The sequence below is a fragment of the Spermophilus citellus genome (genome assembly GCF_964194105.1).
Source record: "Spermophilus citellus genome assembly, chromosome: 16".
NCBI lineage: Eukaryota > Metazoa > Chordata > Mammalia > Rodentia > Sciuridae > Spermophilus > Spermophilus citellus.
Window position 1 is genome coordinate 68942880 of NC_138196.1, and position 23158 is coordinate 68966037.

The 23158-nt window shown below is 43.6% G+C and overlaps 2 protein-coding genes across 2 annotated transcripts; one reads left to right on the forward strand and one right to left on the reverse strand.

The window, feature by feature from the left end:
- Positions 1 to 2987: 2987 nt before the first annotated feature.
- On the forward strand, positions 2988 to 4406 carry TRIM60 (tripartite motif containing 60; the record flags this gene model as incomplete). Its single annotated transcript, XM_081269298.1, has 1 exon — positions 2988 to 4406. The coding sequence occupies one exon, from the start codon at positions 2988 to 2990 to the stop codon at positions 4404 to 4406; it is 1419 nt and encodes a 472-aa protein (XP_081125424.1).
- A 12789-nt stretch (positions 4407 to 17195) lies between these two features.
- Positions 17196 to 19920, reverse strand: LOC308635021 (centriole, cilia and spindle-associated protein-like; the record flags this gene model as incomplete). The annotated part of the gene is made up of 1 exon (XM_081269299.1): positions 17196 to 19920. One exon carries the CDS (start codon positions 19918 to 19920, stop codon positions 19192 to 19194), a length of 729 nt encoding a protein of 242 aa, XP_081125425.1. The 3' UTR covers positions 17196 to 19191.
- Between the last annotated feature and the right edge of the window lie 3238 nt (positions 19921 to 23158).

Sequence of the window (23158 nt, forward strand, 5' to 3'; positions counted from 1 at the left end):
GGGTTTGTTCCCCAACAGGGCCTGGGGGAGAGGTTTGGAGGAACACCAATTTGGGGAGTGATCGCCAAAGAATTATTTGAGGTGTTAGGGAAGGATCTGTTACCTTACAGTGCCAGCACTACCCTAAGCAGATCCTTGACTCTGCTCAGGGGTCTTCTAGGTAGGAAGTTAGTAGTAGTTTTACAGATGAGAAAGTTTATGTCATTTATGTTAAGTATCGTCTAAAGTAATAAAGGTTGAAGCCTGGGAGCAAGGGCATTCACAACAGGTTTAATTTATTAGCATAATGTTTAATGAGCTCCGAGCTCCCACTGGCCCAAGGTGTGTAGTTACAAGAATCAGAAATAGGGAAGAATTCAGGCCATGAACCGCCACACTCAATAGTGTTCTCAATTAAAGGTTGACAAAAAACAAATGTAGAATCTTAAACCATGATCTGTGGTTTGGTGGTTATAGGGAGCCAGAAAATGAGAATGGTGTCCATGTTTTTTTGTGCTGGAGATTGAACCCAGAGGCACTTAACCACTGATCCAAATCCCCAGACCTCGGGATCTTCCTGCCTCAGCCTTCCAAGCTGCTGAGTTACAGGCGTGCACCACCATGCCCCTCTGGTGTCCAGGATTTATTTTGATGTACACTATATCTTGGTTTGTTTGTTTTTTCCTGGGAATTGAATCCAGGGTGCTACATCCCCAGCTCTCCCCCCTCCCCCTCCCCCTCCCCCCTCCCCTCCCCCCTCCCCTCCCCTCCCCCTCTCCTCCCCTCCCCCTCCCCCTCCCCTCCCCCTCCCCCTCCCCTCCCCCTCCCCTCCCCTCCCCCCCTTTCCCTCCCCTTCCCCTCCCCCCTCTCTCCTGCTTTAGCCTCCCTAACTGCTGATATTACAGGCGTGCACCACCACACCTGGCTGTTTGTTTTTTTAAGTTGTTGATAGACCTTTATTTATTTATATGTGGTGCTGAGAATCAAACCCAGTGCCTCACAGGCAGGCAAGTGCACAGCCCCAGCTCTAACAGGGTGTTTTTAAAATTCTCTTCTTTGATCAATTTTTGTAGGTACTGGGAATTGAATCTAGGGGCAGTCTACAAACGAGCTACAACCTTAGTTCCTCCTCCTTTTTTTTGTCGAGACAACATCTTGCTAGATTGCTGAAACATAGGTTAAACATGGATGTGACTGTCCACACTGTCAAAATTTTATTGAACAACAATAAATTCAGAGGCAGAGTCTCACTGAGTTGCTTAGTGCCTTGCCATTGCTGAGGCTGGCTTTGAACTCAAAATCCTGTCTCAACTTTCCCAGCCTCCGGGATTACAGGCATGGGCCACTGGATCTGGCTTTCTCTCTTAAAAGTAATTTTCTGCTATTTCCCAAGGAGTAAGGTGCACTACAAACTTCCAATCTATCTCAATTTACTGGTGAAGGCCAAAAGAGAATCAAATACATGTACAAGACAATTTCAGAATTATGTTCGAGTCCCATGATTGAAAGTAGAGAGAAGGGAGAATGAAAGAAAGCAGGAAAGTGGGAGAATGTCAGATTGGAGAGTGGAGACAGTTTCCCTGAGGAGACAAGGTCTGTGAGGTGATGTGAGGAAAAGACAGGTATTGGAAGATTACAGGACAGGAGTTCACATCCATAGCAGTGATCCTGGCTTATTTAATACAAATTAATCATAGATGCACTCTAGCAAGAAAGGATTATGGTAAAGGTTAATGTGGCAAGCAGATATCACTATATATAGGACTACAGTGCCTGATGAATTTTCTTTCCTCTTTTTTTCTGTACTGGGGATTGAACTTATTATACCCCATCCCTGAACCATTTTATTTTGTGACAGAGTCTTATTACTGAGTTGCCCAGGTGCCCTGTAATTCCAGCTACTTGGGAGCCTAAGGCAGGAGGATCACAGGTTCAAGGCCAGCCTTAGCTATTTAATGAGATCCTCAGCCACTTAGAAAGAACTTGTCTCAAAATAAAAAGGGCTATGGATGTAACTTGTGTTAGAGTGCCCCTGGGTTTGATCTCCAGTACTGAAAAAATAATGAGTATATCCAGTATCTGATACTTTCTAATTTTTTTTCCTTCTCAGTACTGGGGATTGAAGTCATGAGTGCTGTACTAGCCCTTTCTTCTTTTTTCTTGGTACTGAGGATTGAACTCCGTGTTCCCCATACCTTTATTTATTTATTTTTTTTTGAGACAGTCTCTCACTGACTTGCTTAGACTGGCCTCAAATTTGGGATTCTGTTGCCTCAGCCTGTCAAGTGGCTGGGATTATAGGTGGAGTCCAACACACCTGGCTTTTGTTTGTTTTGCCTTATTGGGTATGGAACCTAGGTCCTGGCACATGCTATGCAGGCAGTCTCCCTTTCAACTACATCCCCAGCTCCTCCCTGCCTCATTTTTTGGGCATCATTGTCACTTATGCAGTCCAATATCATTGTCTTACTGAATCACTGTGATTTGGATTTTTGTGATTGTTTCCCTATGATTAGATACAGGTAATTTTTTTATTATTTATTGATGGTAATGTTTTTCTTATTTTAGGTCATCAGTTTTTCCCATCATTGGTTATGGTGGCATTCTTTCGATCTCTACATTGTAAAGGTAACAGTTATTGATAATTCTTGTCTCAATCAACTATTGTATCATGGTTTCAAATCCAGGACATTTTGAAATTAAAAATATTTTTTCTCACCCACAGGAATGATTGGTCCATTAGGTCTGTGGCTGCTTTCTTGAAGAAAGTCATTAAACTTGAGTGCAGATGGGCTCATGATAAGCTGTGAATTCTTCTTATCCTCTGAGCTAAAGTGCTGAGATCTAAATAAGACTTTTGACATCCACCAACATGCCAGGCCAGTAAAATCTACATCTGGTCTGTGTGCGTGGGTTTGGAGGGTTATCTACTTCATACTTCACATTTAGACCTGAGGCAGGTTTCCCAAGGAAGTATTACCTTGTGCACCAACTTTACTCACAGCTCAATGGAGTTTGTGTCCAACCTGGCAGACCTCCAAAGGGTGTGCAGTTGTCCCATCTGTCTGGATTACTTGAAAGACCCAGTGACCATTAGCTGTGGGCATAACTTCTGTTTTGACTGCCTCAATCATTCCTGGAAGGATCTAACTGATGCCTTTCCCTGCCCTGTCTGCCGATTTGGGTTTCCAGAAAGGAAGTTCAGGAGGAACCCCCAGCTCTGTAATTTTATTGAAATTGCTCAACTACTCCGGATCAGAAAGAGCAAGAGGAAGAGGCAAGAAGAAAATGCTATCTGTGAGAAACATAATCAATTTATGACCCTTTTCTGTGTGAAGGATCTGCAGATTTTGTGTACCCAGTGCAGTTTCTCTGCTGAACATCAGAGACACTACATTTGTCCCATTAAGCAAGCTGCCACCTTCCAAAGACGTTTTCTAGAATCTAGCATCCAGCCATTGAAGAATAATGTGGAACGAGTTGAAAAAGTGCTAATTCTGCAAGGTAGGAAATTTCTTGAGCTGAAAAAGAAGGTAGAATATAGGAGAGAAGAAATAAATACTGAATTTGAGCAAATTAAACTATGTTTACAGAATGAGCAAGAGGCTCTGCTTAAGCAGATACAAGATGAAGAGTTGGATATTTTATCAAAACTTAATGAAAACCTTGTAACTTTTTCAGATCACATATCCACATTAAAACGCTTAATGAAGGAAATAAAGGGCAAGTGTGTGCAGTCAGACCTGGCATTACTAAAGGATGTTAAGAGCATACGCCAGAGGTATCAAAACCTAAAACACCCTGAACTTTCCTCACTCAGATTAAACAACTATGGCTTCAGTCTTCTTCCACAGTATTCTGGCTTAAAGAGAATCATAAAGCAATTTCATAGAGATGTGAGTTTAGACCCCAACACAGCATATCCCCAGCTTATTGTCTCTGAGGACAGAAAAAGTGTGACGTTCGGAAGAACAAAACAGACTGACTGTTATAACTCAAGGAGATTTTATCTCTGCCCTGCTGTCCTGGGTTCTAAGATGTTTAACTCTGGTAGACATTACTGGGAGGTTGATGTGGGAAACAAACCTCAGTGGACAGTAGGTGTCTGTCAAGACTATCTTCTTTGGAACTGGAGGAATCTGCCATCAGTCCTAAGTGGCTTCTGGGCAATTGGACGGTATATTGAGAGTGGTTATGTGGTGTTTGGTCCCAAGAAAACTCAGCTTTTGCCAGTACCAAAACCCAGTAAAATAGGCATTTTTTTGGATTTTGAATTGGGTGAGGTTTCCTTTTATAATGGGGATGATAGATCTCTCCTATATAGTTTCAGTGATTCTTTAACCAAAATCAAAACCATATGGCCTTATTTCTATGTTGGAACAGATTCTAAACCTCTTAAAATCTTACCAGTGGATCATGAAAGATAAAGAACCTGGTAGATTATTCTTTTTAGTTTTTAGGACTAACAGTAAATTTAATCTCATTTCTAGAATCTTTATGGGCTTTACAACTGAAAACCAGAATAGATTTTTCCTCCCTTATTTTCAGCAAATAAAAAACAGATAGTAATGCAATTTCATAGATGTTCTGGATAGCAGTTGTCAAGTTCCTTGAATTCTAATTTTAAATATTTGAGAATTAACATGTACAATAAAATATTTTGTTTTAAAATTGCTTGTACATTTTTTTTTTAAGCAAATCATCATTAAAGTTGTATGACCTGATTTAAGTGTCATGTTTACCTCCTACCTTTTTTTTTGTGTTTGGTGCTGGGGATTGAAGCCAGGGCCTTGTGTTTGTGAGGTAAACACTACCAATTGAACTGTATCCCTAGCCTATCTCCTACTTTTTTTAACCTTTATTTTATTTGTTTATTTTTTATTTGTGGTGCTGAGGATTGAACACGTGCTAGGCAAGCCTTCTACTGCTGAGCCCCAGCCCCTCACCTCCTACCTTTTTAATAGAACTTTTTTTCTTTCTAGCAGAGCTGGGGATCAAACTCAGGGCTTTGTGCTTGCTAAGAAATCACTCTACTGCTGAGTTATACCCCCAGCCCCATAAGATTTTTCAGTATGTAGCTGTCATGAAGATTTCTCAAGCTGCAAGTCAGCATGTCCAGCTGCCTTTTGGTGACTTGCAAATGTGTCACCAATACTAGTACTTCATGCTGGGTCAAAGAGAATGATTTTTTTTGTTTTTGTTCAGTCTCATGTTCACCTTCTGAAACCAGGGCAGCAGCATCTCTCACCTGGTCCACTGTTCCCTTATCTAACTGGTCCATTCATTGCTGCTCTCATCTCCCTCACATTCTGTTCTTTGCATTCATTAAAAAAAAAAAGAAATCACTCTTGCTTAAAATGTTTTGTTTTGGATACTGAGGATTGAAGCCAGGGGTGCTTAACCACTGAGAGCTTAACCCTAGCTCTTTTTACTTTTTTGGGGACAGGTTCTTGCCAAGATGTTGTGGCTGGCTTTGAACTTGTTTTTTTTTTTTTTTTTTTAAAGGAAGCACTTTTTTTTTCTAAAGAGAGAGAATTTTTATTTATTTTTTTTAAGAGAGCAGAGAGAATGAGAATTTTTTAATATTTATTTTTTAGTTTTCAGCAGACACAACATCTTTCTTTGTATGTGGTGCTGAGGATCGAACCCAGGCCGCACACATGCCAGGCGAGCGCGCTACCGCTTGAGCCACATCCCCAGCCCCAAGAGAGAGAATTTTTAATATTTATTTTTTAGTTCTCTGCGGACACAACATCTTTGTTGGTATGTGGTGCTGAGGATCGAACCTGGGCCGCATGCATGCCAGGCGAGCGTGCTACCGCTTGAGCCACATCCCCAGCCCCTGAACTTGTGATTGGTGATTTCAGAGCTTTGTTCTTATATCAAGCTGTATAATAATGATTCCGCATATTTTTGTATATATGTAAGGCTTCCATGAAAAAAATTATTTAAAAAGGCAAACACCCACTTTGGATTCCTACCATCTTTCCATGCTGACTCCATAGACAAAGTCAGGGAATATGTATGTATTTTTTTTTTTTTTGAGAGAACTTTTTAACATTTATTTTTCAGTTTTCGGTGGACACAACATCTTTATTTTTATGTGGTACTGAGGATCGAACCCAGTGCCCACGCATGCCAGGGAGCGGGTTACTGCTTGAGCCAGATCCCCAGCCCGAGGGAATATGTATTTTTATAAACCCCAAGGTGACCACAGAGCCTGCCATTGGAAACATGGTGAGCTGTAAGGCAAACTGAGTTCAGATTCTATGTCCCATCACTTTCTCTGCCAAATTGCAGCTGTGTACACATGGGTGTGGCACTTAATATAGGCCCAGGGTTGGTAAGAGGTAAAGTCAATTGTAGAATCTACCTTCATAATAGCCCACACTGTTCAGATCTCAGCATTGACTGGTTTGACTGCTTTGGTTGTATTTTATAATAGAAAACAGCACTTTCTGTGTTCTAAGTGTAGGTTTTAGCTCTATTCCCTCAACTATCCTATACTATCTGTTCTGTCCTCTCATAGTGAAAGCAATTTGAGGTCCAGGATGGTTATACTACAAAGTGATAGAGCCAGGACTCAAATCCAGATCTTCTTTCAATGTCCACACTTGTGACCACATGGCATGGTTCCTTAGCCTGAAGGATCGTCAAGACCAGAAGCTTAGTGAGGCCCTACCATGTGCCATATGTATGATCATATAACTAATCTATAACCAGGAATCTGGGTTCGATTTTATGTTACTACAAGTTGAAGTAACACAGAGTAACATGTTGAAACCATTTATTTTGCACCCCAACCCCATCCTGTATTGAACCACTGAGCTACATCCCCACCATTCCTACCCCATTTTAAATTTTGACAGAGTCTAATTTGACCTGGCTGACCTGGAAAATCCTTGTGATCCTCCTACCTCAGCCTCCCAGGCAGCTGTATTATAAGGCTTGCATCACCTTGCTCAGCTAAAGTTGGTTCTTTTTTAACCATGGGTTTCCAGGAGCTGGTACAAAAAGGCCTTTAAACTGGGTGTATCGGTGCACTGCTGTAATCCCAGCAACTTGAAGACTGGCAGAAGGATCACAAGTTCAGAACCAGTCTCAGCAAGACCCTGTCTCAAAATATAAAAAGGGCTGGAGATGTGCTTAAGTGCCCTTGGGTTCAATCCCCAGTACTACCCCCACCCCCCAAAAAAAGTGGGGTTGGCTTTATCACAGTTGCCAAAATCTTATTTGAAAATACAAATCTACCCATTTTACCTATGGATACTTTTTGTTTGTTTGGTGCTGGGGATTGAGCCAAAGCACTCTCTACCACTGAACTACATCCCCAGCACCCCCCCCCCTTTTTTTTTTAATCTCTAGATGGGGTCTCACAAGGTTGCCCAGGCTGGCTTCAAGATTGTGATCCTTTTGCTTCAGCTTCCCAATTGCTGAGGTAACCACCATGCCCAGCACAAACCAGTCATTTTGTATAGCTTGATTCATGATCACAAAGAACAGTTTTTTTTTTAAAAATATTTTTAGTTGTAGATGGGCACAATATCCAACCCAGTGCCTTGCATGTGCTAGGCAAGCACTCTACCAGTGAGCCACAACCCCAGCCCAGAACACACTCTTGTATCCACCAACCAGATCAGAATATAAAGGATCATCTGTCACTACTTCCTGGTCAGTCATCATTATTACCACCACTTTCTTCCCCAAAGATAACCACTATACCCGCTGCTAAAACCATAGACTGGTTTTGTCTTGTTATTCTGTTCATATTAAAGGGAATCAGGGTTATGGGTTTTGCTCCATCAGTCTATGTGTGCCCGATATCCACTTGTCAAGAGTTACAACTCCTGACATTGTAGAGATGGGTCTTCCTCAATCCAGGTCTCCTTTCTTGGCTCACCAATATGGTAACATCAGAACCCACTCAAGCTTATAAATAGGGAGATTTCTTTGTCCCATTGTACAGATTCTGAGGACAGTACCCATTTCTGCATATTTTATACAGATCTGATTTAACTTTCCGTCTCCTCTTCCTACCTCCTCCTCCTGCGGCACTAAAATTCTCTAGTAAGGGATGGTTTTGGCTTCCATTGAATATTTTGAAACTCCTCTTTTTTTTTTTTTTTTTTTTTTGGTACTGGGGATTGAACCCAGGGATACTTTACCACTGAGTCACATCCTCAGCCCCTTTTATATTTTTATTTTGAAATATAGTCTAAGTTGCATTTTTTTTTAAAAAAAATAACATTGTTTTAATCAAGTAATGTAGCTGTTTAAAACAGGAAATTTTAAGACAATTCAATAGAGCAAAGTGGATTACTCTAGTAAGTTAACTTGTTAATTAAATCCAGATCATGTGAATTTGAATTCCACTATAGTTTGGCACCAGACTTAACACTGGTTTAAGCCCTAAACCTCTCAGTGTAAAGAAGCCCTGACACATTTCCCATAGAGTAAAAACCACAGCTCTACAACCACCACTTCATCAGCTTGAAGTGGTGTGTTAAGTACACTCTACATGGGTCCCCAGCACCTCTGATAGAACCTGGTTAATGACAGCAAATGTTAAGATTGTTAGGTTTTGTTTCAGGAAAGTGTCAAGCTAACAAAGTTTTATTTTCATCAAATGTTTCCATAATTGTATACTTTCAGTGTGAAAAACTTTCATATACATGTCATTAAAGTATCAGAATCTGTAAGATGGGTCACAAGTAAGAGCTGAATGATGTGAGCCATCCACACAAAATTAACCACATGGGGCCTGGGGATGTGGCTCAAGCGGTAGCACGCTCGCCTGGCATGCGTGTGGCCCGGGTTCGATCCTTAGCACCACATACAAACAAAAATGTTGTGTCCGCCGAAAACTTAAAAAAAATAAAATAAATATTTTTAAAAAAACTTAAAAAAAAACCAATTAACCACATGGAGCCAGGGCAGTGGCACACTCCTGTAATCCTAGTGGCTGGAGAGGCTGAGGCCTGAGGATTGCAAGTTCAAAGCCAGCCTCAGCAACAGCAATGTGCTAAGCAACTGAGTGGGGTTTGTGTGGCTATGGCTCACTGGTAGATCGCTGGCCTGGCACGTGTGAGACACTGGGTTCAATCCTTAGCACCATATAAAAATGAAATAAAGGTATTGAAAAAAAAAAAAAAGAAAGAAAGAAAAAGGGCCAGGGAGCAAGGCAGAGGGAGTTGGTGGTACTGTTCAGAGGTAAAGGACTCTTGAGTTCAATTCCCAGTGTCACTGTGTAAATAAATAAATACACAAATACAATGTTGTATCAGCAGGTGGTTCCAGCCATTTGGGAAGCTGAGGCAGGAGAATTGAAAATTGAAGACCAGTCTGTGCAACTTAGTGAAACCCTGTCTCAAAATAAGAAATAAGGATTGGGGTTGTGGCTCAGTGGTAGAGCACTTGCCTAGCATGTGTGAGGCACTGGGTTCGATTCTTAGCATCACATACAAATAAATAAAAGGTCCATCAACAACTAAAAAATAAATATTAAAAAAAAAAAAGAACCAGGCACAGTGGTGCATGCCTGTAATCCCAGCAGTTTGGGAGGCTGAGACAGGAGGATCATGAATTCAAAGCCAGCCTCAGCAATGGCAAGGCACTTAGCAATTCAGTGAGACTGTGTCTCTAAATAAAATACAAAATAGGACTGGGTATGTGGCTCAGTGGTTGAGTGCCCCTGAGTTCAATTTCCAGTACCCAAAAAAGAAATAAATAAAATGTCCTAGCCAGGTGCAATGGCACACGACTGTAATTCCAGCCATTTGGAAGGCTGAGGGAGGCTAACAAGTTCAAAGCCAGCCTCAGCAATTTAGTGAGGCCCTAAGCAATTTAGCAAGACCCTGGTGTCAAAATAAAATATAAAAAATGGGCTGGGGATATGGTTATGTGGTTAAGGACCCCTGAGTTCAATCCCTGGTACCAAAAAAAAAAAAAAAAAAAAGAAAAGAAAAGAAAAATGTCCTGAGATAGTGTTCAATGGTAAAGTGCTTCTGTTTTATAGTGAACTTTCAATAAATAGTATGTGAAATTTGCATTTTATGATTTATTTACTTTTTTTTTTTTTTTTGCAGTACTGGAGTTTGAGCCCAGGGGACTCTATCACTTACCTACATCCCCAGCTCTTTTCTTTTTCTTTTTCCTTTTTTTTTTTTTTTTTGGTTTTCATTTTGGTGCTGGGGATTGAATCCAGGGGTACTTAAACATTGAGCTGCATCCCCAACCCCCCCTCTTTTTAAGATTTTATTTAGAGACAGGGTCTCCTTCAATTGCTTAGGGCCTCACTAAGTTGCTGAGGCTGGCTTTGAACTTGTGATCCTCCTGCCTCAGCCTCCAGAGCTGCTGAGATAACAGGCATACACCACTGCACTTGTATTTTTTTTTTTTTTTTTTTAGGGCAGAGTCTCACTGAATTGCTGAGGTTGACCTCAAACTGGTGATCCTCCTGCCTCAGCCTTGTGAGTTGCTGAGATTAGAGGTGTGTGCCACCATGCTCAGCTAGCCCTTTGTATTTAAAAACTTTTGAGACAGGATGCCTCTAAATTGCCCTGGGTAAATTGGAATCCTTTCTATTCCTCCTGAGCAGCTAGGATCATAGACCAGGACCACTACAGATGATTTATATATTCAACAAATTGGAGTGCTCATTATCTCGACACTGATTAGCAGCCTGAAATACAAGGATGACAGCACATCGTCTTCAGCCTGGGAGTTAGTTCGAGGGGAGAGATAAGAAAAAGAGTAAAGAGTTTGAGCCAGGCATGGGCAAAGGCCTTTAACCCCTGAGGTCCTGAAGTAGGAGGATTGCAAGTTTGAGGCAAGCCTCAGCAATTTAGTGAGGCCCTAGGCAATTGATACCCTATCTCAAAAAAAAGGTGGGGAGCAGGGGAGGAATAGGGTTGGGTAGGGATGTGGTTCAATGGTTAAGCACCCCTAGGTTCAATCCTTGGTACCAAAAAAAAAAAATGTGAAGGGTTGTCTTCTGCTTCATGAAGATGGATGGATTGATTTTGTCTACCAGGCATGCTTGCATGGTCAGCATTCTCATGCATTGGAATCTTTCAAAAATAAATCTTGGATGGGTACAGTGGCAGCAATTTGGGAGCCTGAGTTCCGAGCCAGCCTCAGCAATTTAATGAGACTCTGTCTCAAAAAATAAAAGGATTGGGGATGTGTCTTAGTGGTAAAGTACATTGGGTTCAATCCCCAGTGCCAGAAGTGGCGTGTGGGGGGGGGACAAACAGAAGAAATTTTTAAAGAAGAAATGAAATTGAGTTATGTGGCTCAGTAGTAGAACATTTGCTTATACCATGTGTGAGGTCCTGGGCTCAATCCTCAGCAACACACACACACACACACACACACACACACACACAGTAAAACTAATCTCAATTTTTTTTTTTTTTTTAAGATGGGGAAGATTCTATTCAGCTGAATCAATTGTATTTGTGTGTAATCCCAGCAATTTGGTAGACTGAGACAAGTCCGAGGCAATCCTCAGCAATTTAGTGAGGTCCTAAGTCACTTAGTGAAATCCTATCTCAAAATAAACAATAAAAAGGGCTGGGTGGTGTAGCTCCATGGCAAAACACCTCTGGGTTAAAACCCCAGTGCCAAAACAACAACAAAAACAACAGTAAAATGCCGATGATTCTTGATTCTTGCTTCAAAGACGTTTGCTTAGGGAAGATAGGATATTAGAAATTAGCATTATGCCATTTATTTATTATTGTTATTATTGGGGTGCTGGGAATTGAACTCAGGGTCACTCAACCTCTGAGCCACATCCCAGCCACATCCTATTTTATATTTTATTTAGAGACAGGGTCTCACTGAATTGCTTAGAGCCTCACCTTTGCTGAGACTGGCTTTGAACTTGTGATCCTCCTGCCTCAGTCTGCAGAGCCACTGGGATTACAGGCATGTGCCACCGCCCGCCCAGCTGAGTTACATTCTTAGCCCTTTTAATTTTATTTTGTTTTGAGATAATGTCTCACTATTGTCCAGGCTGCCCTTGAATTTGCCATTCTCCTGTTTCAGCATCCCAAGTCACTGGGATTATAGGCATCTTCCCACCATGCCTAGCAACATTATGCATTTTTTTTTTAAGAGAGAGAGAGAGAGAGAGAGAGAGAGAGAGAAAGAATTTAACATTTATTTTTTAGTTTTCGGCGGACACAACATCTTTGTTTGTATGTGGTGCTGAGGATCGAACCCAAACCGCATGCATGCCAGGCAAGCGCACTACCGCTTGAGCCATATCCCCAGCCCTATTACGCAAATTTTAATGTGTACGTTGCTAGATGTGTTTTCTTTTTTGCTAGATGTAATCTCTGAAAACAATATGCAATGCCTCTTTGTGTGTGTGTGTGTGTTCAGATTTGTGTTTCAATGACAAGAAACAACTTGATTTTCATGCTACCTAAAATTATTTGTTTTCCATTTATGGTTTAATTTCTGCAGACCCTCTCAGTGTAGAAAATGAGTACCTTTTAGAAAAACTGAGCTGGACATAGCAGTAATGCGTGTAATCCCAGCTACTCAGGAGACTGAGGCAGAAGGATTGCAAGTTTAAGGCTAGCCTGGGCAATTTAGCAAGATCCTGTCTCAAAATAAAATACAAAGGGCTGAGGATGTGGCTCAGTGGCATAGCACTCCTGGGTTTAGTCCCAAGTACCGCAAAAAAAAAAAAAAAAAAGTAATAGTAGGAAAGCTAAGGGTGTTAGTCAGTGGTAGGCTACATGCCTAGTACATTGGAGTCTGTGCGTTCAAGCCCTAGTACTGGGGGAAAAATTCAAAGAGTAAAAGATGTGGAGGGGGGCTGGGGATGTGGCTCAATTTTGAGGCACGATTTCAATAAATTGCCAAGGCTACCCTGATCTGCTATCCTATCTCAGTCTCACAAGTAGCTGGGATTACAGGTATGAACCACTAAATTGGGCTGGGATGTGAGTGTTTTGAGAGGACTAATGCAGATTTAGGAAGATGTAAAAGAGATCAACACAGTGGTGGGCCCACCAGCCTGATTGGATCACAGGAGTTTCCCTCCCCACCCAACCAGGGCCTCTGAACTCTCCTCAGCTGTTGGTGTAATCCCAGCAATTTGGTAGATTGAGACAAGTCTGAGGAAGGAGGAGCCACCAGTCTTCAGCAGGTGGAGACCTAATACCCACTCTCCTAGTGGTCTATATAGGCCGAGCTCCTACCACTGAAGACTCAGTGTGGGACAAGCCCTGCTTCTGTCTGGCAGACCTGCTTCTAAACCCTCCCAGAGCTGCCCTTTGGAGGTAAGTGGAGAGATGGGTCCTTGTGGTGTGTGAGGCTGGGGTGTGGGAAGGCCTGGAGGCTACTGAGTGCCCCCTGTGCCAGGAAAAACTGGCAAGGGAGTCCAAACTCAGGGTCCTGTTATTTTGTTTTCTATTTATTTTTAACTTTTTGGTACCAGCGATTGAATCCAGAGAGCTTAACCACTGAGCAACATCCTCATCCCTTTTTATATTTTATTTAGACAGGATCTTGCTAAGTTGCTTCGGGCCTTCTTAAATCACTGAGGCTGCCTTTGAAATCATGATCCTTGGGCTGGGGATGTGGCTCAAGCGGTAGCGCTCTCGCCTGGCATGCGTGCGGCCTGGGGTTCAATCCTCAGCACCACATACCAACAAAGATGTTGTGTCCGCCAAGAACTAAAAAATAAATATTAAAAAAATTTTCTCTCTCTCTTAAAAAAAAAAAAAAAAAAAAAAAGAAATCATGATCCTTTTTCCTCAGCTTTCTGAGCCACTGGGCTTACAGGCATGGGCCACTGTACCTGACATGTTTTTATTTTATTTATTTTTGGTACCAGGGATTGAACTCGGGGGCACTCAACCACCGAGCCACATACCCAGCCCTATTGTGTTTTATTAATAGGGTCTCATTGAGTTGCCTAATGCCTCGCTAATTTGCCAAGGCTGGCTTTGAACTCTTGATCCTCCTCTCTCAGCCTCCCAAGCTGCTGGGATTACAGGCATGCGCTACTATTCCCAGTTTGTTTTTATTTTATTTTATTTTTTTAGTGGGGATTGAACCCAGGGACACTTTACTACTGAGCTACATTTCCAGTGCTTTAAAAAAATTTTTTTAAAATATATTTTTATTTGTTCTTATTAGTTATATATGATAGTAGAATGTATTTTGACATATTATACATATATGGAATATAACTTTTCATTCTTCTGGTTGTACATGACGTAGAATTACACTGGTTGCATGATCATATGCACGTAGTATAGTAATATGTGATGCATTCTACTATCTTTCCTATCCCCATTTCCCCTACCTTCCTTCATTCCCCTTTGTCTAATACAAAGTACTTATATTCCCTATTTTTTCTTGAAACTTTTTTGCTAAGTTTTCAAGACTGACCTCATACTTGCCATCCTCCTGCCTCAGACTCCTCCAGAGTACTGGGATTATAGCCATGCATGGAAACGGGTTATTTGGAAACATGCTAGAAGCTGGATGTGGTGGCACATGCCTGTAATCCCTGTGACTTGGGAGGCTGAGGCAGGAGCATTGAGTTTGAGGCTAACCTCAGCAATTTAGTCAGCCCTGTCTCAAAATAAAAAATGAAAAGGGTGGGGCTATGTGACTCAAGGGAGAGCATCCTTGGGTTCATCCCCGGTACCACAGGGGAAAAAAGGTAGGATTGGGGGGGTATAAGTCCATAGTAGAGCATGTGCTTAGAATACTTGAGGCCCAGGGTTTGATTCCCAGCACCAAATTAATTATATAAGACACATGCTGTTTGTTATGATTTCCTGCTCTTCAATGAGCATTGCCTGAAAACATAAAATGGCTGAAGTAGATATAACCAGATCCTATCTTGCCCCAAATATAGGGTGGGGAGAGGGACTCATCCATGTCTGTCCATGCTCGGAGTGCTGATGAGAAGCCACTGTGGTCTGACCCTCCAGCATGTGGTTGTGAGGGAGGTTTGTGATAATGGGGATAAGAGCCCTGGGGGCCCTGACATTCCTAGTCCTCAGGCCCTGTAAGATCTTGGACTTCCTTAATCGACTCAGAGGGCTACTAACAGATGCTCAGAGCTTAAGGGAGACACTGGAACCTGGCTAAGATCTGCATCTGGTTAGGCTGGGCAATGAGGACACACAGTCATGGCCCGCATGACTGGTGGTCATGGTTATGGAGGAACGGGGACCTCTAGGTGTGTGTATGTTTGTAGAAATGAGAGTTAAAGGATGATTCCTGGCTGGATCAGGAGGAGGTGACAAAGGAGCTGAGAGCTGGCAACAGCACTGGAGAGAACTGAGGGATCTGCTTATGCAAAGCACTCAAGCACTTGGGGAGAGGGAGCTGGGCCTGCTGGAGAAGGTGAAGGAGGGTGAGAACTGCCCAGAGCTCTGTGCTTGAACTTGGAATCCTCCTGCTTCAGCCCCAGAGTGGCCATGATTACAGGGGTTTACCCCCATGCCAGGTGGAAGTACTTCCTTTAAGGGGCAGAAAGAGTTAAACCTGCTGTTTCTGAGAAGGAACAGGCAAGTTAAGTCAGCAAATGCTGCATCTGCCTGCCAGAGAAAAAGATCAGGGCTTTTTGGAGCACTCCAGGGACCTAGAAATGAGATCACTGATTAAATTAGAACTGTTTCAATAGAGTTAGCCAGTGGGGAGTCAGAGCTTCAGTGGCCCATTCCTGAGGCCCTTCTCACCCTCACCCTACCTCTAGTGTAAAGATGCTATCAGAGAGGAAGGTGGGAAATGTCAGTGGGAGACTAACATTTCCCCCATACTGATTGCATCTGGAGTGTGTCCAATGGGATAAAGGAAAGGAAACATCCCATAGTATTATAAATCCTAAAAGGGCCAGTTTGGGAAACCAAGGTGACAGGAAAGGTTATGATGTGTTGTGTGGACTGACCTGAACCAAGGAGGACACTGCTGATCTGCAAGGATAGGAGTAGCTGTGGGTACCGATGTGCCTGCTCTAATGCCCTTATACCTTGAGGATAAAAAGATAGCTCCAGCAAGGGTGCCGTGGCCCCCACCTGTAATCCCAGCAGCTTGGGAGGCTGAGGCAGGAGGATCACGAATTCAAAGCCAGCCTCAGCAATGGCAAGGTACTTAGCAACTCAGTGAGACCCTGTCTCTAAATAAAATACAAAACAGGGCTGGGGATGTGGCTCAGTGGTTAAGTGCCCCTGAGTTTAATCCCTGATAGCCCTTCCCCCCCACCCACACACACAAAAAAAAAACCCAAAAGATAGTTCCAGCTCCCTGCTTGGCAGTGCCAGGATCCCCAGTAAAGTGTTGACATCAGCTGAGTGATCTGGGACCACACCTGGGAGGAAATCTTGCAGGTCTAGGCTGAAGGTATGCAATCCTTTGATATACATACCTTACCACCCTCCATGAAGGAAAAAAATGGGGTGATTGCCCTAATTGGGTTGGCATGGGAGGCTGCTCTGAGAAGTGGAGATTTGATTCATTTTAAAGACACCTGACTGGCACAATGGACAGTGTGAGTGTGTCCAGAGGAGGTTGTAATAAATGGAGGTGGATGGAAAATCCACTTGTTACTGTGGACAGGGGCCCCAAGATCTCTGTATGTTTCTTGGTCCCATGGACTCGATGGGAGGTGACATAGGAAAGCACACATTGCTTCTGAGCAAGCAATTGCCCCACACCAGAACTGTACTCTTTATTCTTTTGGTGCTCTATCACCGAGTTTGCCCCTAGACCTTCTTCCTTTATTATATTTATTATTATTATTATTTATATCAGGGATTAAACCTTAAACACTGAGTCACTTATTCCCAGTCCTTTTTATTTATTCATTTATTTTTTTTACTTTGAAAGAGGGTCTTGCTAAGTTGCTTGGGGCTTCACTAAGTTGCTGAGGCTGGCTTTTGAACTCATGATCCCCCCATTTCAGCTTCCAGAGCCTCTGGGATTATAGGGATGTGACATTGACAGGCTTCTTCTTAGTTTTCTTAACCCATTTTCTTAATCACAAATTCTACAGTTTAGGTTTTATATATTGGTATCTGATTTTTATTATTTTTATTGAAGATTACATACATGCTAATCTTTTATGTATAGTATATACGTGGTTCCCTTTTTTATGGCAAATTATTTTAATAAGAACTTAAAGCCAAAATTTTAAAAAGACTTTATGTAGCATTTAAATAACACTGGGTCCAATCAGTTCTACTTTTCCAACCTGAAGGCAGCTTTACACTATCTCCCTGTCTTGCAACATGTCCTAAGAATTAGGAACATGATCACCACCACATCAGTTCCCATTAAAAGAAGAAAGTAGGAATGTCTCATTGTCAGTTTTTAAAAATTCATAGGCTCAAAAGGTAACTGTGCCCTTGAGAAAAGGGAAGAGGAGGATCTCGATCATCGAGGGCTCAGACAGGAGGGGCCACAGCTACCACACTCAGCCACTGGTTGTTCATGCACATGAGAAGTCTCTTAACTACCTTGTCCATCCATCTTCACTTATAAAGAAGGGAGACTTGCCTATCTGCCTTCCAGGCCTGGAGTTGGGGAAAACGCACAGACAAGTGTGTTTCCTAGACATCTGGCAGACAGGCTGGAGGAGTGGGGTGCCAGGTGCCATGCCCGGCAGACTTTCCAACACAGTCAGATGCAACATGATGCTCAGCCAGTGGGTGAAACCACCTGAGCCACACTGTCACCATGCCAGGGTTCTGTGACCCACAGGTTCCCACAGCGTTTGAAGATGTGTGACTGGTTAAATCAAAGTTCACTAGAACTCATAGCCAGGGTGTCAGACACCATGTAGAACTTCTTGGTAAGCACACGCCTCCACGACAAGGCATGCTCTCCATACAGGACTCACCTCAGGACCACAGCACTCGGGAGGCTCTAAGAGGCACTTTCACGGCTCGACCCAGTGACAAGATGGTGAATTTATGTGGAGTGAGACCAGTCTGTGTGCCAGCGGACTTGAGAGACCCCGAGTGAAAACCCAGGCATGTCAAGCCTCAAGTCCAACACCAACTTTCCACTCACGCCCGCAGGGGCTAAGCTGCAGGACCTGCTCGTTCCCTAGAGCACCTGCCCTCGTCCTTCCTGGACAGGCCTCGTCAGCAGGGAGACCCACCCAGCACCTGAGAAATCGGTGTGAAGACCATTTTCCATCCTAGAGGCAAATGCACAAAAGGATCAGCCCTGCTGAGACACAGCTGCATGCGCTCAGGCCCCCAAGCTCCTGTAAGGTGTAGGTAAGATCTGCTGGCCAGGAACCAAACACAATCAGTTCAACCTGAAGCAGGAACACCACAAACCACCAAGACCAAGTTCTGCAGAAGGAAGAGTGGAGAAGGCAGGTGGGCAGTGTCTCTGAGAGTGTCTCGGTTCATTCCATGTGATTCCAGGGCACGAATTCTACATGTCCTGCCAGCTGCTGCAGAAGAGGCTAGAATCCACAGCCTGTAACCGTGGCCAGCTATATCTTATATGTTCTGAAGAGAAATGCTACAGCATTAAAGAGAGGTGAACTGGCTCACAGCAACTGCATAACCACCTACACACAGTGGCCTTGTCTACTGGAATGTGTGTGGCTATTAAACCGCTGAGGGAGCGCCCAGGAGATCATCCAGAGAAGCCAGGCCTCGCCAGCCCAATCCTTGAACACACGACCCGTGTGAAGATTGGTGTGCGCTGAAACACAAGCACCTCTGTACCTGCAGTAGCCATCACAGCCCTGCTTCACCACAGATGGACGCTAGATCCTGGGGAGAACTGGGCCCGAGGTCACAGGGAGTGATACTTGCTGGATACTCTCTCACAAAGGAAACCACATGTGTCAGTAAACACAAATTTCGTGCAGGACGGGGACCTCACAAGTGTGAGTTGGAGGCCCCTAAGGTGGGTGACACATCCCACCTGTGCCACGTAGAGGGGGACGGAAGCCTCATAGTTGTTTAAAGGCATCTGGTGTCAGTACCTCAAAGCTAAGATGCTCAGACACAACTCTAACAAGAATACCAGGGGCCTGGGGCTTGTCTTCACAGGTAACCAAGTGTCTGTGGCTTCAGCTTTCTGCCCTGCTGCTGACGTAGGTGATGAGATTCACGACAGGACAGCCTTTAGCTGTTCTCCGAGAGGCCCTGCATGGTCCAGGTCTCTCGGCCAGATCCGGATCACAGACAGACTGGCCCCTGGGGAGCTCTAGGCCCTTGCTGAGAAGCAGCGCATGTACTCCGTCACCCAGGGGTTCTCTGCAGGGGGGGCCCTCGCTGTCCTGCCCCTCTGCACCTCCACCGAGTGCGCACGCTGCCGCTGAGCAGCCAGCTTCGTCTTCCCCTCCTGCCTCCTGCTCCTGGCCCGCAGCGCTGACTCGTGAATCTCCTGCACCGAGGCAGAGGCACAGATGTTGTGGGTCTTCTGGCTTCCGGTGTCTGTCTCTCTCTCTCCCCAGCCGTAAAGGGCAAAGGGGTGCTTGTTTTCTTTTATTTTAGTGGGTGATCTTTGGGGGCTTCTGACGGCTTTCCTACTTCCTCTAGCAAATAAGGCACTTGGTGGCTGTCGGGCTTTGACACCAGCGGGTAACCTGTCCGTCTCCTTCACTCTGGTTTGTTGTTCGGGTTTTTCGTCGACTTCTTTCACTGGCAGTGCTGGCTGCGCCGCGTCCTGCTCGTCCCCGGCCTCCGCGCCCCGCTCCTCACGCGCCGAGGCCTCCGAGGCCTCCTCGGGGCCCCACGCCGACGACGAGGCCGAGTCGTCCGAGGCGCAGTCCGGGCCCCAGGCCTCCCAGAGCCAGGGCACGTGCGCCTGCTCCAGCCGCCGGCGGCCGAGGCGGTAGCGCTGCAGCTCGCGGTAGCACGGCGCGTACTCGTCCCAGCGCGGCTCCCGGTAGTGCTTCATGTACTCGCTCTTCACCCCGCTGCCCGGTGACATGGTGCTGCCATCTGCCGCGGGCCCGCTCTGCGCCGCTCCGTGGTTCCCTTTTATCTTGCAATTCTTGCAGAGCTGGAGATTCACACATACTAGGCAAATACTCTACCACTGAGCTACGTCTCCAGCCTTGGTCTTCCTTTTCTTTTTTTCTTTTTGGTATCTGAATTGAACTCGGAGTGAGAATCTCTGGGATTACAGGTGTGTGCCACCATGCTCAGCTTTGGGGCCTCTTCTCCTACCTGAATTATTAATGATAAACTTTTGTGGGTTTTTTGATGTAAGGGATAAAATCCAGGGACTCATGTAAGTACTCTGCCATTGAACCAAATCCCCAGCCCTTATTTTTTATTTTGGAACAGGGTGTTGCTAAATTGCTTAGGGCCTTGCTGAGTTGTTAAGGCTGGCCTTGAATTTGTAAACCTGCTTCACCCTCCAGGTCTCTAGGATCACAGGCATATGCCACCATGCCTGGCTCCAGCCCCTTTTAAAAACTAGACTGGGAATTGAGCCCAAGGACACTCTGCCTCTGAGTCACATTCTCAGCTCTTTTTATTTTTTGAGACATACACTCATTAAATTGCCTAGGTTGGCCTTGAATTTATAATCTAAATTTAATCAAATTTTGTGAAAAGTGTTTAAGAATTATCAGAAAATCTAAAATTAAGTCAAACAAGACAAGTGGATACAATTTTTTAAAAATTCTTGAATTATGTGCCATACTACATTCCCATGTTCAAAATTGAAATATTTCAAGTCTATCTCCATTGGTGTTTATGTTCACACCAAACTAAAAGGGAGAATGAGGGATGTTATCCTTGTTCCTTGTGTCCCTGAATGCATGGGTGATGATGTTAATCAGCCCCCAAGTCACAGTCTGAGGTCAGGACTGGAATTAAACCCATATAAGGTATAAGCAGGTAGACCCTTAGTGCCTAGCCTTATTATTATTATTATTATTTTTACCACAAATGTAATGCAATTAGGGGAATTTTAATTTGGGAAATATGGGATTGGGGATGTTCAGGGACACTGTTGGGATAGAAGAAAAAGTGGCCCAATTATGATTACTGTGAGGAGGAGGAGGAGGGAAGAAGAAGGATGAGGAGGATAATAATAATAATAATAATAATAATAATAATAATAATAATAATTATTCACTGTCGCTGGGAGCTTTGAGATGGAAAGCAAAAGGAGCTAAACTGGCTGGAATGGAGGCAGCCACGTTGACAATAATGATCAGCCTTTAACAAAGTTTTAAAGAATATGAATTAGAGCTGGGCATGGTGGGAGGCCGATGGGGGAAGATAGAAAGTTCAAAACCAGCCTGAGGCCCTAAGCAACTTAGCAAGACCCTGTCTCAGAATAAAAAGGTCTGGAAATGTGGTTCAGTACTTAAACATCCCTGAGGTCAGTACCTGGTACAAACAAAAAAAGAAATGTGTGTGTGTGTGTGTGTGTGTGTATATATATATATATATATATATATATACACACACACACACATATACATATATAAAATATTAAATATATATGATTATATATATATATATATAAAATTTGAAAAATTGGTTTATTAGTCCAATATGTATCCACAAAATTTTGTTTCCAGTCTTTTTATCCATAATTTTTTTCCCTGGGGAAGGGCTGAAGATTGCATCTAGGGCTGATCCACTCTGTATGTGCTGTTCCAGAGTTATACTCCAGCCCTACCCACTCAAATATTTTGATTATTTTTGGTACTGGGGATTTACCACTGAGCTACACCTTGGCCCTTTGTATTTTTTATTTTGAGACAGAGTCTTGCTAAGTTGCTGAAGCTGGCCTCAGATTTGTAATTCTGCCTCAGCTTCCCAAGTCACTACTACAGGCATGTGCTACTGTGGCTGGACTACCCCTTAATTTTTTGAAGGGAATTCTATACTATATACAATTTTATGTTTAAATACTGCAGTATGAGTGTCTTAAAGTATAGAGCCACTTTTTTTTTCTTTTAAATACTGGGGATTAAACCCAAGTAGTCATGTATGCTGGTCAAGTGCTCTACTGTGGAACTCTACCCCCAGTATTCTATTTGAGACAGGGTCTCTTTGAGTTGCCATGGCTGGCCTCTAACTTGTGATTCTCCTCACAGCCTGGCACAAGAGGATGCTACTATTCCTGGTGTGTCATTTTTCTTTTGGTACTGGGAATTGAACCCAGTGGCACTTTACCACTGAGCCACATCCCCATCCCTTTTTATTTTTATTTTGAGACAGGGTCTTGCTTAGGGCCTTGCTAAATTACTAAATCTGGCCTTGAATTTGTAATCCTCCTTGCCTCAGTTTATCAAGTCACTGGGATTATGGGTGTTCACCACTGCACCTACTAAAAGATTCATATTTAAATTAGGAAAAAAGGAGATATGTTTATGATTGAAATATATGCTACTCATTGCTTGATTGTTTACTTTTTTTTCTCTTTATGTTGAAGAAACCTCGTCAGTTGACCTGTCGGATATCATAGGGCCATGGTCTCTTGGGACTCTGGCTGACTTCAGGAGAGAACGCTGAGGGGTTGCTGGCTTCTCACTTGAGAGTTCCTGGAGACCTACTGGAAAGGGTCACCTCGGGCATCTTTATGCACAATGGCCTTTAAAGCCTTCCTTGGAAGAGCTTCATATAGCAGCCAGTTGCCCCAACTGCCAGGGTTATCTAACAGATGCAGTGACTCTTGAATGTGGGCACAACCTCTGTCGCTCTTGCATCTCCCAGCACTGCAAAGATCTACAGGATATCTTCCCCTGTCCTGTTTCCATCACTGCTGTACCAAGAACCTCAACAAAAACACCCAGTTATGCAGCATAGTTCAGACTGTCATGGAGCTGCCTGACCCAAGAGTTAAGAGGAGACCCCTGTGTGAGAAGCACAGTGAGGTTCTGGACTTGTTCTGTGAGAAGGACCTGGAGTTCTTGTGTCCCCAGTGCAGAGTCTCCTCCAACCACCAGGATCACAACCTGATACCCATTAATCAAGCTGTAGCTCGTTCTCAGGACAAAGCTCAAAAACCACATTAAGCTCCCCAGGGAGCAAATTGAAGGTGCTGAAATTGGGTGTGAACTACAAGTTTCAAAATGCATTAAAGGGAGATGGGAGATGGGAAATTGGAAGAAGGAATTACACACTGAATTTGAAGAACTTAAAGACTTCTATAGAAAGGAACATATTAAAACACAGCTAAGGCTAATTATAGAAGAGACGAT